This window comes from Cynocephalus volans, chromosome 8 (genome assembly GCF_027409185.1).
Source record: "Cynocephalus volans isolate mCynVol1 chromosome 8, mCynVol1.pri, whole genome shotgun sequence".
In the NCBI taxonomy this organism is placed as follows: domain Eukaryota; kingdom Metazoa; phylum Chordata; class Mammalia; order Dermoptera; family Cynocephalidae; genus Cynocephalus; species Cynocephalus volans.
The window spans coordinates 118,328,348-118,342,308 of NC_084467.1; the positions used below are offsets into that span (position 1 = coordinate 118,328,348).

Consider the following 13,961-nt stretch of genomic DNA (forward strand, 5'->3'; position numbering starts at 1 on the left):
TTTGCTTTTTATTCCCTCAGCCTTAACTAGAAGAATCCATTTCTACTTTACAGGCTGCCGTGAGTATTGTCAAACATGTATAAAGCATCCAGTGTAGCAGTCGGTGTACCAAATAAATGCTCAATGAATCATTACAGCCTCCCTGCCCTCAAAGAGTTCTCCATTTCCATTACTATTATTATTCAGACAGAGCCCCTGTTCTTTCAGTCTAGTTGGGGAGACAGGCATAGTATCAGTTAATTAGAGTGTGGCGTGGTAATAACAGAGGGAATACACATGGTATGTCACAAAACATATCTGAGTTAGGAGGACTGAGAGTTAAAATATACAACATTAATTTAGCATAATAGCAACTGCATTTCTCTTGCAAAAAAATTATTTCATAAATTTGAATTAGCATCTTATGAAGGCTTCAGGCCCAAAAGAACAGCTTATAAAATGATTCATAGCTTTAGCATGTGCAGGCGTATTCTTGTAGTCACACTTCATTTAATCTCCACATTGACCCTACAAGGTAGAAACTATTATCATCCCCATTTTACACATGGAAAACAGAGGTTCAAGTAATGTGCCCAGGGTCACATAACTAAGAAACCAGGATTCAGATTCGGGTACTCATCCGTGACCACTCACGACTCTTCCTCTTCCTGTCTGTTGTTCATGCTTCATTTTACAGCCAGCAGTCACTGCCACTAATTATTCATGAGAAAGTTATACAAATCAAGGGAAATTCAGAGAGAAAAGTCAAATAGAAGGAATGTAATGTATCTGGAAGAAAAGATAGCCCAGTTCTTTCTTCTTTCCAGGAAGAACCTAAGAAACACTCTCTGTTGGTTTGTGTCTGTTGACACAACCCAGACCAGTCAGGCCTTCCCGCCTATATGCCCAGTTTCCGAGGTGGCCCAGCTAAGCTCATCTCTTGTGGGCTGTGTAACTGAGTGTTCTACAGATTTTTCTTAAAAATCATACTTTAAACCAACTTCACTTTCTTCTTCAGGAGCATGAGCTGCAACATTTCTCAATTTCCCAGCTGAGGCCCCCTGCAAAGCCCATGGTGTCTGCAGGTAGAGGAAGGATTGTTCTGGTTTACTTGTTCTTTCACTAGAGGGCACTGTCCCTGAGATTTCAATTTTGACGCACATTTAAAAAAACTGGCACAGTCTTGATCTGATTCAAGATCCTGTTCCATTAAAAGAATACTTGATTTTACAGACCTGTTGGTCACAATATAGTTTGTCTGGAAAGATGTGAAGGGGAAAATAATATCACACTTATTTTACAGAAGGAGAATCTGAGAACTCAGGTGTGCTCTCCTGGAAAAACAAGGAAATGTTTTTTGTTTTTTTGTTTTTTTGCACTACACAATGGGGCTTTAGGACACGAGGAATTTGAGTGAGCACATCGGGAGGAGAAATGGGCAGGACATTCGGAGTGATTCCTCAGATGAGGAGTGATTTTATTTTAGGAGAAACTTGGCTTGTTCAGTATCACTTTGGAATGTCTCCATTCCTTATGACCAAGGCTCTTTATTCCTCCTTTATGTCCTTTCACCTCTTCACACCTGGTTCAGTGCTTCGGCTGAACTCTTAGTTGGTCTAACTCTGGAAGTCTTCTTCCTCCAAAATGCTCTTACACGAAGAACAGCCTCTGATGCCTGTATCTGATATTTAATGCTTGCCATAATTCATTTCCACTATGCTTATTGGCTTCTATCTCTACTTCCAACCTGTACCTTCTAGTCAGAAGGGCTGGTCACTTTCAATTCCATTCAACAGCCCTTATTGCTCATGCACAGACACAAGGCACCACGCTGGATGGTGGTGGACACAGAAATGAGTAATGCAGCGGAGAAATCATGTACAATGTAGTGAGGAAAACAAATAATTATTTATGCTGTAAGGCAGAATGAAATGAGTTACAGGTATACAAGGACCAAAGGGGGAAAAGGCGGTGCAAAAAGCCATGATTAATTTTGACTGGTGACACCAGGGAGGCTTCACAGAGGAGGTGCCGTTTGAGGTGGGCATTGAAGGACACGTGAATGAACAGGGGTTGGGGGTGCACATTCTGGCTGAGGCACTCTGCCACGCATGGGCAAGGGACTGTGAGTGTGCATGGTGCATGTGGGCAGGGGCCCTGAATACACCACACAGATCCAGGCTTCTGCTCATTTTTCATGCTTCTCTCACTTGGAGGCCCTGTGCCTTCCTCATTCTCTATCCAATTCTCATTCATCCTTTGAGGCCCAGCTTCAGCCCTGCCTCTCCCATCAGATCTTTTCTGGAAGTTCTACTTGGAGCATGCAGCAGCTAGTGTCTGTGCTGGAACTGCCTCCCCAGCTAGACAAGGGCAGATCTTATACTTTGGGGCCTCGCAGCCCCAAACATAGTGCTAATGGTAGTCACTGCTAGATGGCTCTACGTATCCATTCACTGGAACTGACACCTCCATTCTGCCTAAATGCAGCTTATTTCTGCTGTCCAACCTGGGATTGCTTATGGGGATTTAGAACTTAGCTGGTTATGTTTTCTAACACAAAAGGGAAACATTTTCTCACATGATCACATGAAAGTCCTGCTCAGCTGTGGGTCATTCTTCCTCACTGCTGGGAATTAATGTCTGTGTAAGCTGTCTGGTTGTGTTTGTGGGGAATACCAGTATGGAGACACTCAGATTCAGCTTGAACCCCGTGGCTCTCTGAGCTGAGCCTTAGGAACTAGAACAAACCCAGTTTCATCATCTGCCCCGTCATCTCCCAAGTTCCCTCTGGACCATGACTCTGCTGCCTCCAAGGTCTCTTGTTTGAAGGTTAGGTTACACTCAGTTCCCCTGAAGTGCCAGAAATAGAGCTGATCAATTCCTTTTGGAGAGCAGAGGTCCTGGGCATGGCTTCTTCTTGCTGAGGCTGCTTGGAGTGAAACAGGGGGAAATCTTGGCCAGAAAGAAAGTCCTATGATGCTTCTGAAATAGAGCTGAAAGAAAAGTGCCCCAACAGTCTAGTCCCTACAGAAAAAGCATTTTCTAAAACTCTATTGGAGAATGTGTCTGCATGCCTGAGAGCCACATGTTTGGGCTGGTGGAGCCACTTCTAGCCTGCACAAAGATCCCCGGGAAAAGGGGTGAGTGAGGTGTGATATGCAGTCCACACTCTGCTCTCCAAAGCTTTTCCTAATTTGCTCAAGGTGCTGTAGTGACTGGTGGAGGCCATGCACCAGGGCTTCCCACATTCACTGAGTGTGAGCAGAGTGTCCCAGCTGGTATGCCATGGCATATTACAGGTGTGCAAAATATTGGTTCCCCTCCTCCCATGGTTGCTGGGCAGGGTTGTCACCTCCAGTCCTGAGAAGCTCCAGTCATGTACAGTCTCCAGACATGATCATTCTTGATTGTTTATCCCAGTGTGCCATAAAAATGTTATTTTCTACAAGTGCTATGATGTGAAGGAATTTGAGAAGCACTTTACCAGGGAAACTGCTTTGTCATTTATCCGGAAGAGAGCCGTTTCAGGAACAGCACATATCTATCTCTCCATCAGGCACAAGCTATGCCAAGCAACAGAAGGATCCCTGCTTTGCTTACATGTTGGGATGTGGTGATTTGCAATCTCCTAGTAAGAGCTGGGCAGAGAAGGTCTGGGTCCAGGGCACCTGCCAGAATTGGTGGTTGTCACTCAATTTCAGGAGGGAGAATGCTGCCCGGCAGCCTATATCACAATTTCATAGCTTGAAGTACTGGGAGGTTTGCTGTTCTGTGTGCTGGGTTTCCCAATCTGTGCATGACAGGGAGATGTGAGAACATGTTAATGCTGGAGAACTCCAGTCCCACGAGGTACTGAGGAGGGTTAAGGAAGTGGCACGGGGGATGCTTTAGATATCTCTGGTGCTGGGGAAATCTGGGGTAGTGGGGCCTTGTTCTTTGCCGAATTCCTTGCCTCTGCTCCAGCCACTCCATTTGGGAGCCACTGGGCGATTAACTTCTTAGCCCAGAAAAGAGTAGTAGGAGGGAACAGGAGGGTATTTGGCATTGATTTTTTTCTTTCTTTCTTTTTTTTTTTTTTTGCACAGCTGGCCAGTATGGGGACCCAAACCCTTGACCTTGGTGTTAAACACTGCGCTCTAACCAACTGAACCGACCAGCCAGTCCCAATTTTGGGTACAGGCTTGAGGCAACATCCAGGCTCAAGCTACCTGCATTCCTTATTCCTAGTTGACCCCTAGTTCTTTCTGTACCCCAGCAACTCCCTTTCACCCGGATATGGTGATGGGTCTGGTCGTAGCTGGTGTCTCACGTGCTCTAGTCATTTAGAATCCTGCAAACAACCTTCCCATTGGCTTGAGGAGTCTTAGGTTTTAAATTACATACTGACCGATTAATAACTGTCATCCAACTTGTCTATAAGAATTTACTTTGGGAAGTCTCAATCCAGCACTCCCTGACTAATCCTTCAAACTTTATCTCCTTCTCTGTCCAGCAGCTGAAGTGTTAGGCGACTCTCCTTGCTCCAACTCCCCTTCAGATCCTGGCTCAAACGTGCTGAGTGCCTTGTCCCACACTTCCTGCTTCTCCTTCCCCTTTCCTTCCCTTTGCCCTCCTTCCTTCTCCTGACCACTTCTGTCTGGTTCTCCAGGACATTTGGCTTATCTTTACATTCAAAGTGACCTGTACTTCAAAGTCCCCCTTACATAGGAAGTGGTGCCCCCCTGCTTGTTGAGCTCATAGACTACTCCCTCCTGCCTTATAGAATCAGCTCTTAATTCCTGTTCATTTCAGCTTCCTGTCTGGTAGCTTGGCTATTAAACAGGAATACTCACAATGCATTTGATTCTCCAAGCGACTCCAAAGCTGACCTGACTGTAGCAGAAGTGAGGACTTTCAGATAGTGACAACCCATCATAAGATCCCCCAAACTTAAAGTCCCATCACAGGGATTTGCATATTCCAGAGAAGGACACCAAGGCACAAGGATCTGTGAGTGTCACTAGACCACTACAAACGGTTGTGTAGCCTGCATACTGTAAAAGGGCAGCTGAGGGAGCCAAGTGGGAACCAAAATTCAGCTTCTGTCTCATTTGCCAATCTGTGCGTCTGGATGGGCCTGTGTCTGCTCAGAGGGAGACACCTGTTTTCTAATTTTCACACTGTGAGCCAGCAGTGGTCCTGGGTGTTATAGGAGCTGGAGTTTCCACACTGCAGTTCAGAAGCCTAGGGAAGTGTGGGATCAGCATCCCAAGTGAGCCAACTTGTAGATGGCCATGGACCTGGGGAGCAGGGCTCTGTGTGTGGACGGAAGTACCTGTAGACCAAAGCCCTAGGCAGTTATTCCTGAGAAGTATAGAGAAGAGTCCCAGGAAAGCCAGCTGGCCCCTGGTTGGATGGATGGGGTACGCCAGAATGGCCAGAACAGATAGGAAAACAGGGATAAAAGGCCAGGAAGGATTTACCTTATCAGAGTACTGCACTGTGGAATAAATTGAGTTCAGTGGCTCTTCCTTGGAGGGGAGCACCTGTAAAACACCTGTCTTCCCTCAGTGAGAGAGCCCAGGTCAAATCTTATGAGTCCCCTTTCCTAATCCGCCCCCAACCATCACTCCTCCCTGGTCCCACTTTTACTAGGTGGCCTCCTCTCCCAGCCCCAGCTTTGGTTCCATCCAGCTTTGGAGAGGATCAGGATCAGGTGGGAGTCGGGTAAGTGGGAAGCAGCTGGGCAAGGCCTTGGGGCAGAAAACCTCAGGAGAAAGGAGGGGTCTGTGTGGTTCAGACTGAGTCTTGCTCAGTCAGGATTTTCACTTTCCATGGGCTCTGTGGATCCAGCTGCCCTATCAGTCCAAGCACAGTGCTAGACTGATCAGGCAGACCTCAGTTTCCCCTTCACTCCCTGCAGACCTCAGGGAAGCAGGCTGGTGGCCGTGTAGAGGAAGGAGATCTGAGTAGAGGAGATGGAGGGCAGTTGGGAGGAGGGCATGCGGGCATAATCCTGAGCCTGAGGAAAGCAGGCTACTGCCACGGCTTCTACCCCAGGAGTGGGGTTTGAGAGCCTTCTGTCAGTTCTGTGCCCTCAGAGCCTCCTGGCACTCTGCTTCCATGTCAGCAGCCACATAACCACCCTCACCTCACACCAGGGGCTCCCTTGTTGGTTGGCCCCTCTAGGGGGTGCTTCACCCCTCGTCATGACTCTCATCTTACCTGGAGCCAGACCCCATATGGAGGCTCAAACCTCATGCCCTGGAGGCTTCCATGGGGAGAGAGACTCACAGCATCATTTCCCTGACAGGGTATTTCCTGGTTGGACCCTCCAGACTCCTGACTGAGGCTGCTTTTTTGGCAAAAGGAAGCAGAGGGTGATGGTTGCCCATGGCTCCCTGTCCTGGTGGGACCAGTGTCCATGAATAGCATCAGCTCACCTTGGACTGGAGGATTTCATCATAAATTCTGGACTCTGCTGGCTGGGCATCTCTCGAGACCGTGACATATGTGTATATTGTTTTATTTGAGGCAGCATCTGTGTCACAAGTAAAAATAGAACCTGTGAAAGGTGGATGGGTTTTTAGACATTATCTCTTCCAATGCTCTCTTTTTCAGATGAAGCCCTAAGAGATTAAATGACTCTCATCCTCTTGAGATGGATGCTTGGATCCTTGGACTGTCTCTCTCTTTTCTAGAGATTGCATGTGGTATAGGAGACTCCTGGCTCAGGCCTCACCCAGAACTCAGTGGGAATTCTCTTCCACTCTAGAGTCTAGACTAGGCTAAAGAGAATCTCAGCTTTTCCACCCAGAGTCTTACTCAGTGTCCCTGGAACTTCGACTTGCACAGCTAGTCAGCTTCTCATGTGTGGGTCTTGGTTTTTCAACTTGACGGATTCTCTCTAGTCACACTCTGTGTTGTGTTCTCCTGGAGTGTACCTTACGGTTACCACCTCAGTGTTGCACATAGTAGGTGCTCCACAACACTTGTTGCTTTCTTGATTGATTCACACAGTCAATAAACATTAATTAAACTCATTCTATGTGACAGGCTTTGTGTGAGGCCCCAGAGAAACAAAGACATGAGAAATAAATTTCTACTCTGAAGAACACATGGGCTGGAAGAGGCATTCATCCCAATGTACTCCTTTTTTTTGTACTAACATGGAATATTTTAGGGTCAAGTTGAAGAGAGATAGCCAGAATGTGGGGCCTTCATATGTACCAGAAAAACAACATATCCACAAAAAACAGGTCTGAGTTGTGCAGTATCACAGGTCTCCAAGGTTTCAGCTTAAACCTGTCCCAGCCCCTGCTCCAGATTTGGCAAGGGAGCCAGATTGAGTGCTCTCTTACCTCATTTGTAGTTGCAAAGAATATCCCTTTTATCTCCTCAAGAGGCTGTGAGAGATTGAAGACAGGCGTTCCTTTGTAGGGCCCTGGAGATCACCTATGGCTGAGCAGACTGTGACTTCTCCCCATCGTGAGGCCACTTGAGCTATGGTACATATCACTAACCCCCTTCTGAGAATGTCTCCTCTGTACCATGCACAGGCCTCTCAATTATAAATATAGTAGCTAACTTTTACTGAGAATTTACTATCAGGAACTGGGCCAGTGTCTTGTACGTGTAATTCCATTTAATCCACTTCATAAGTACATGCAGCACGCCCTATTATTGCACGTATTTCACAACTGAGAAAACTGAAGCTTACTGTGATAAAGTAACTGGTAGCTGATAAATGGGTCATGCTAGAACCCACATCTCTAGACTAACTGCAAAGCACCTGCTTGGTCCTAATCACTCTGCTGTGAACCCGCCACATCCCTACTAGTCGTTAGCCTGGGAACCTATGGCTGAGAACTTACCAGGGCTCTTAGTGAGGGTCTTCGAATAGGAACCTGAGGAATAAGACCCAAAGGAGAGTCAGGAATGTGAAAGCAGAGGTAGAGCCTCTCTATATCCACGGTTTTTGCTATGATTGGTGGGAAAAAAAGATCTTGGGTGGACATGAAGGTGGGGGGAATAGGAGGCTGTAATCCCTTAGGAGTCTAAGATCAGGTTGTCTGAATTAAGAATGGCACAATTACAGATGGATCCAGAAGGATCCAGAGGGATCTAGTGATGACCATGGAATACAAAACTAGTACAAGGATCTCAAAGGCCATTATCAAAATACAATGAAATTGGAAGTGACACTGGAGACTCTCTAGTCCAAACATTGCACATGTGAAGACACTGAGCCGGAAAGGTGAACACACTTGTGCAATGGAGCACAGCTTGTGAATGGCAGTGCTAAACTCGAACCCAAGTTCTGGGCCCGCCAGGTGCTGGCGATCCCAGGAACAGATTCTGAAGACCATTCAGGGAATGTCATACAGTCAGTCCTCAAGGCCATTATTCTGGGAGGTGGTAAAGTGGTGGGGTGGGGATTATAGGAAGGGTCATTCCTTAGAAAAAAGGACTTCTCCACACCACCTTGGATAAATGATTTCAGTCCCAGGAAGAGAGACATTTCTACATTTTCTATATTTTACCTTTTGGGAGAGTCCTACCTTTTCCTTTCTTGCAAAAATGGAACAAAAACACTGAAGATAGAATGAGAACGAGCAGGAAGAGCACAGCCAGCACACTCAGCAGCGCAGTGTGGTGAGTACGGAGACCCAATGCAATGTCTGGAAATAGAAGACGCAGCGAGTCTTGACCTTTCAGCATACAGGCTCAAGAGGCTGGGCAGGCTTGTCCACACTCAGGAGCACTATCAAAATTGGGTGCCCTCCAAGGGAGTGCTGCAGTTCCCAGGGAAAATGTACTTTCTGCTATTAAAAGTCAGGATTAGAAACAATCAGAGAGTGCAGCCAGGGCTGCCTCAGAACACCCTGGAAAACTTAGCATCTCATAGAAGGTTTTGGACTTTCTCAGTGGGCTTCTGGAGGAGATGCTCCCAGAGACCAGGCCCAGTGTAAAGAAGGCACATTCCCCTAGAGAAGGAGGCCCAAGTTCAGGCCTTGCTGCTCTTCAGAGCGATTTCTGAGACTCACCAGGACAGATGGATGGGGCTGGTTACCTGCACAGAGCTCCTTGGCAGAGATGGAGTCAGAGTTGTTGCTGACAGGGTTCTGGGCTGTACACGTGTAAGTCAGCTCCTGGTCCACAGGGGTCTGGAAGATTTGAAGGACATTGCCTTCTTCTCCCAGGGGACTCCAACTGTATGTCACATTCTTTTCTTCTTTTTCCACAGAGCATGTCAGTGTGACATTACAGGTGCTGTTCACAGATGTCATTAAACTCTGTGTAATTTTTGGTTTCCCCAGCTTACCTGTGAGGGGAAAATACATGAGCCAGTGGTGAGCTTGAGCTGACATATACCAGCTTTTGAGGGTCAACTGTTAAATTTTGAGGAATTTTGCAAGATAGTTGTTAAGAACGGCCATTATTAAAACCTAAATTATAAGAACTTACAATTAAATACATTATGATAAAAACAAAGGTATTAAATACTAAAAACTCAGCAGGTTTTAATTTTTTTGACATTTTACTATTGTCTATGCTCTTGACGTTATTTATATGCATTGTATCTATTCTTTGTAATGACCTACACCTGGGCAAGTTTTTCCAACTCTGTCTTAAAATTAGCCACAGCGGGAGTGTGTATACCACAGATGCTATAAACTTGGGCTTGATTTATGTTTAGTTAATTGTTGCTCTAGACCTGAGAAAGCATGGAGGAAAGGTTACTAATGCAGATTAAACTTAAAAGTGTATCATGTCTGTAGCTGTTACATTGTGAATGGCACAGAAAAAATAAAAAATATACTTTCAGTATTTGAAAATCATTACCCAATTCAGCAAAGAAGTTGCTCACATCATTGATGAACATGTGAAGCTCCACTATGTATGTCTTTGTTGAATCACTTTTTTCTATTAATTAACTTAAATGAAAATATCAACCAATATTATTTAGGAACTACATTCATTCATCAATTGCAAGTATAGGTTGGTTAGGGATATTTTTGTTCATCAAAAATCAACAGAAGTATTCTGTGAGAATAATTGGCTATGTGGAATTTACAATAAAGTACTGTATATTTTATTATCATTTATGGAACTGTGTGCTACTCATCCTTCATGTCAGTTAAATTTATATTAAATATAAATTGTATACACATATATGTGTATAAATGTATGTACACATACACACATACCATTAAGAGCCAGTTGAACATTTATCAGCGCACCGTTGCATGAAAAAAATCTTTTAAAAAGTTTTTTGGTTCTGTTTTCTGGTGTATGTGTGTTTTCTTTAAGTTTTTCATTTTGTTCTGTTTTAAAGTATCTGTAGTGAAAATCTATAACCTCTTTAAAAGTCCATTTCAAACAATGTTTTTACTAAAGCAATCAAAAGGTAAACTGTAAAAGTTGTAGGCTATGAAGTGTTACTAAAGAACAATTATATTTAAGTTCAAGTAAAGCTAGATCTGGAGCTGGCAGAAGCAAGGGGAAGTTCTTTTATTTTATAAGGAGACAAGAAAGTGACCACATCCGGAGGCGATAAGTTTAGGGCAGTCTTGGCAAAGCTGCTATGAAGGGTTTGTTCCTCCCACTGGAGCCATTTAAGAAAGAGAAGAGAGGAGTCAGAAGAAACTGGCACATAACTTTCTAATGATTGTGGAATCTAGAAAAGTAATAAATTCAGCAGTGTAAACATGGGAACCATTTGTCTGTACCTGTGAGAAAGTAAAACATGAATAGTAAGAAGCTGTAAAGATATTTTATTCCAAGCTATCCAGAAACCCTGGTCCTAACAGTTTCTTAGAGAAATATAATCCAGATTCGAATTAGTGATGACTTGGCAACAAACCTAAATGAATTTGGATAAAGACCTTCACTAGCTATAACAGTGGACACAGATATGAATCAGGGAAAAACGAAAACTTGCGTATTTCTTTAGAAATTTGATTTACAAGAATGTTTATGTCACTGCTTGGTATTTATCTATTTTTAGAAAGACTTTATTCTTTTTTTCTTTTTGGTGACTGTTGAGGTTAGGGAGAGTGGTAAAGAATAGGATTCCATCTCATTTTTCTCAGCAGGAACCGAGATGTTACCTGCATAAAGCTGCTGGGCAGAGAAGGTAGAGTCATGGCTGGATGTTCTTCATCCTCTCAAGCCAAGGGGGTGGAAGCCATTGGAGACCTAGTTCAGAATCCAGGCTCCGCTACTCTCTAGTGTAGAATGGTGGGGGAGGCACAGAGCTTCACTGAGCTTCAACTCTCTCACGTACAACAGCAGGATAACAATTTCCTCCTGCTAGGGCTGTTGTGAGTATTAAATGAGATATTATATATAAAGGTCATTCTAATATCCATTTGTCTATTTATTATCTATCTATCTATGCTTGTATGTACATTAATTATCCATAGAAAAGACAAATTAAGCTGGCAATAGTCACTGCCTCTGAGAAGGGAGAGTTACATTTTACTATATTTTATTCTGTGTGTGCGTATATTGCTTAAATATGTATGATCTATGTATTTTTTTTTTTTTGGCTGCTGGCCAGTATGCATATAATCTATGTATTTTTAAAATTAGGTAGTAAAATGCGAGATATATAGATGATGTTCAATAAATGTCAGTTCCCTTCGCTTTATATTCTCAGCTAACTACCCATAAAGTACAGAGTTTGGTGTATAGACAATACAGCTCTCCCTACGATTTTACTGTCTTCTGTCCTAGTTGCAGATTGTACAACGCCTGCTGAAGATCGGGTGGAAAAAACTAGACATATAAGGGGATGAAAGTAAACATCTTAAAATTGAATACCCTCTTTATTTTCTCAACCAAGTTTCATGAGTGAGTCAAATATTTTCTAAAGTGTCCACACTGGGATATGGTTCTTTGACTATGTCATTCAAGCCCAGTTCAGAGCCTTTTTCATCTAGGAAGTCATTCGTAACTAGAATTTTAAAAAGGACAAAGTATAAAAATTTATAAGGACTACTAGTTACTGAGCATCTACTTTAAGGCATGCGCTGTACTAGGAGCTCAACTAACACTATCTCATTCAATCCCATCTATTATTATCTACATTCTATAGATGAGGAAATGGGCCCAAAGAGGTTAAACAACTTGCCCAAGGTCACACAGCTGGAAAAGCCTGTCTAATTCCAACACTAATGCTCTTTCCACTGTGCATTCCATTCAGACACAAGCTGAGAGGGTTGTTGGGAGTTCTTAAATGAACTTACCATGAAACTAAAAATGGTCTTATATGATTTCATTCTTGGGCATTTAGCCTAGAGAAACAAAAACTTATTTCATGCAGAAACTTGTACACAATTATTCATAGATGCTTTATTTATAATATCCCAAGCTGGGAACAACTAAAATGTCCCTCAATAAGTGAATGGTTAAACAATCTAGTACATTCATACCATGAAATACTATCCAAGAATAAAAAGGTATAAATTATTGATAACTGCAATAGTTTGGGTGAATCTCAAAGAAATTATGCTGAGTGAAAAAAAAAACAATATCTAAAGTACACATATTGCATGATTCCATCTACAATTCCACATTTTGTGAAATAATGTAGTTATAGATATGAACAGATGAGAGGTTTCCAGAGGTTAGGAAGTGGGGAAAGGAGGTAATAGGTGCGGCTATAAAAGGATAGTATGAAGGAATCTTGTGATAACACAGTTAATTATCTTAATTGTGGTAATGGCTACACGAAGCTATACATGTTATTAAACTGCGCAGAGCTACATAGACACTCACACGTAAATGTGTGCATGTATAACTGATGAAATCCAAATAAGCTCTGTAGATTGTACCAAAGTCAGTTTCTTGTTTTTAATATTGTGCTATAGTTATGCAAGATGTTAACCTGGCTGAAGGGTACACAGAACCTCCCTGTGCATTTCTTTGCACCTTCCTATACATCTATAATTATTTCAAAATAGAAAGTTTCTTTAAAAAAGCACTTTGCATACACCATCTTACCTGATCCTTACAATAACTCTGGGAAAAGAGCCATATGATTATTGACATTTTATAAAAAAGGAAAACAAGGCCCATGGGGCTCACTGCTGATGGAAGATTCCATAGCTAAAATCTGGTGAAGCCAGGACTAAAATAAGGCTACATCCTCTTTAAAAGTATTAGTGTATTTACATAAGTTTTTAACTGTACAAAAAGACTTAGTGAACTCAATTATCAGAAATATAGGTGTTCTCCAGATAGCAAATTTTTAAAGCAAAAATAAAAAAAACAAGCCCTCTATCCTCCCACAACTTACGGTAGACTTGAAGTTTGTAGCACTTAGTGGTGGTGTAGGAAACATTCTGTAAATTTATGTCTGCTTTGTAGTTTCCCGAATCTTCCATCCTCAGGTTGCTAATGACCAGACTGTAGTTCTGACCTAAGACATTTATTCGTTCATAGTAATTTTTGTGGGTCACAGTAACTTTGGGTGCTGAGTCTCCTGGTGTTACAAAAGCAACAGATGTTTCAGAAGTCCAAGCAATGTTGATAACTTGCTGTGATTCTTGGATATTTAAGGGGAAAGTAACTGATTGCCCCAGAATCCCATTTACCATGAGGGCATCTGTGTCTCTTCCAGCGGCTTCCAGCCCTGAGGACATAAACAGAAAACTGTAGTCATCTTACTGTTGCATCTTTAAGAGTTTCTTGTCTTTCCAGTCTTGTAGCTCCATGAGGAGATGCACAGGTGCAGCTAATCCAGTTTTGTAGACAATGCCTTTTTTTTTTGCATTCTACTCTAGGTATATTTAATATGCTATGGGGCAACTAAATTTTCTAAAGGACTCTCATTCAAAGACCAAGTTTCTCAGTGAATACTAAGAATCCATTTTTATTAAAAACATGTTTGCCTAGAGTTTTAGACTCTGAAAGCTAGAAGGTTTTTGAGAGATTTGACCATAAATTTCCATAAGGTCGAAGATATTAGGTGTATTTCTTTCTCAAGATTATAT

General features: G+C 42.8%; 1 protein-coding gene across 1 annotated transcript; it reads right to left on the minus strand.

Annotated features, from left to right (window-relative positions):
- Positions 1-3,703: 3,703 nt before the first annotated feature.
- CD84 (CD84 molecule) lies at positions 3,704-13,610 on the minus strand. Its single transcript, XM_063105886.1, has 7 exons — positions 13,265-13,610; positions 9,032-9,283; positions 8,520-8,639; positions 7,833-7,865; positions 6,402-6,499; positions 5,442-5,504; positions 3,704-3,769 (listed from the first exon to the last, which is right to left on the minus strand). Exons 1-7 carry the CDS (start codon positions 13,608-13,610, stop codon positions 3,704-3,706), a joined length of 978 nt encoding a protein of 325 aa, XP_062961956.1.
- Positions 13,611-13,961: the final 351 nt, after the last annotated feature.

Coding starts and splice junctions, on each gene's coding strand:
- CD84 (XM_063105886.1), bottom strand. CDS start 13,610: ATGTCCTCAGGGCTGGAAGCCGCTGGAAGAGACACAGATGCCCTCATG. Junction 9,284..13,264: donor CTACAAACTTCAAGTCTACC/GTAAGTTGTGGG, acceptor TTCCCCTCACAG/GTAAGCTGGGGAAACCAAAA. Junction 7,866..8,519: donor TTTTTGCAAGAAAGGAAAAG/GTAGGACTCTCC, acceptor CTTATTCCTCAG/GTTCCTATTCGAAGACCCTC.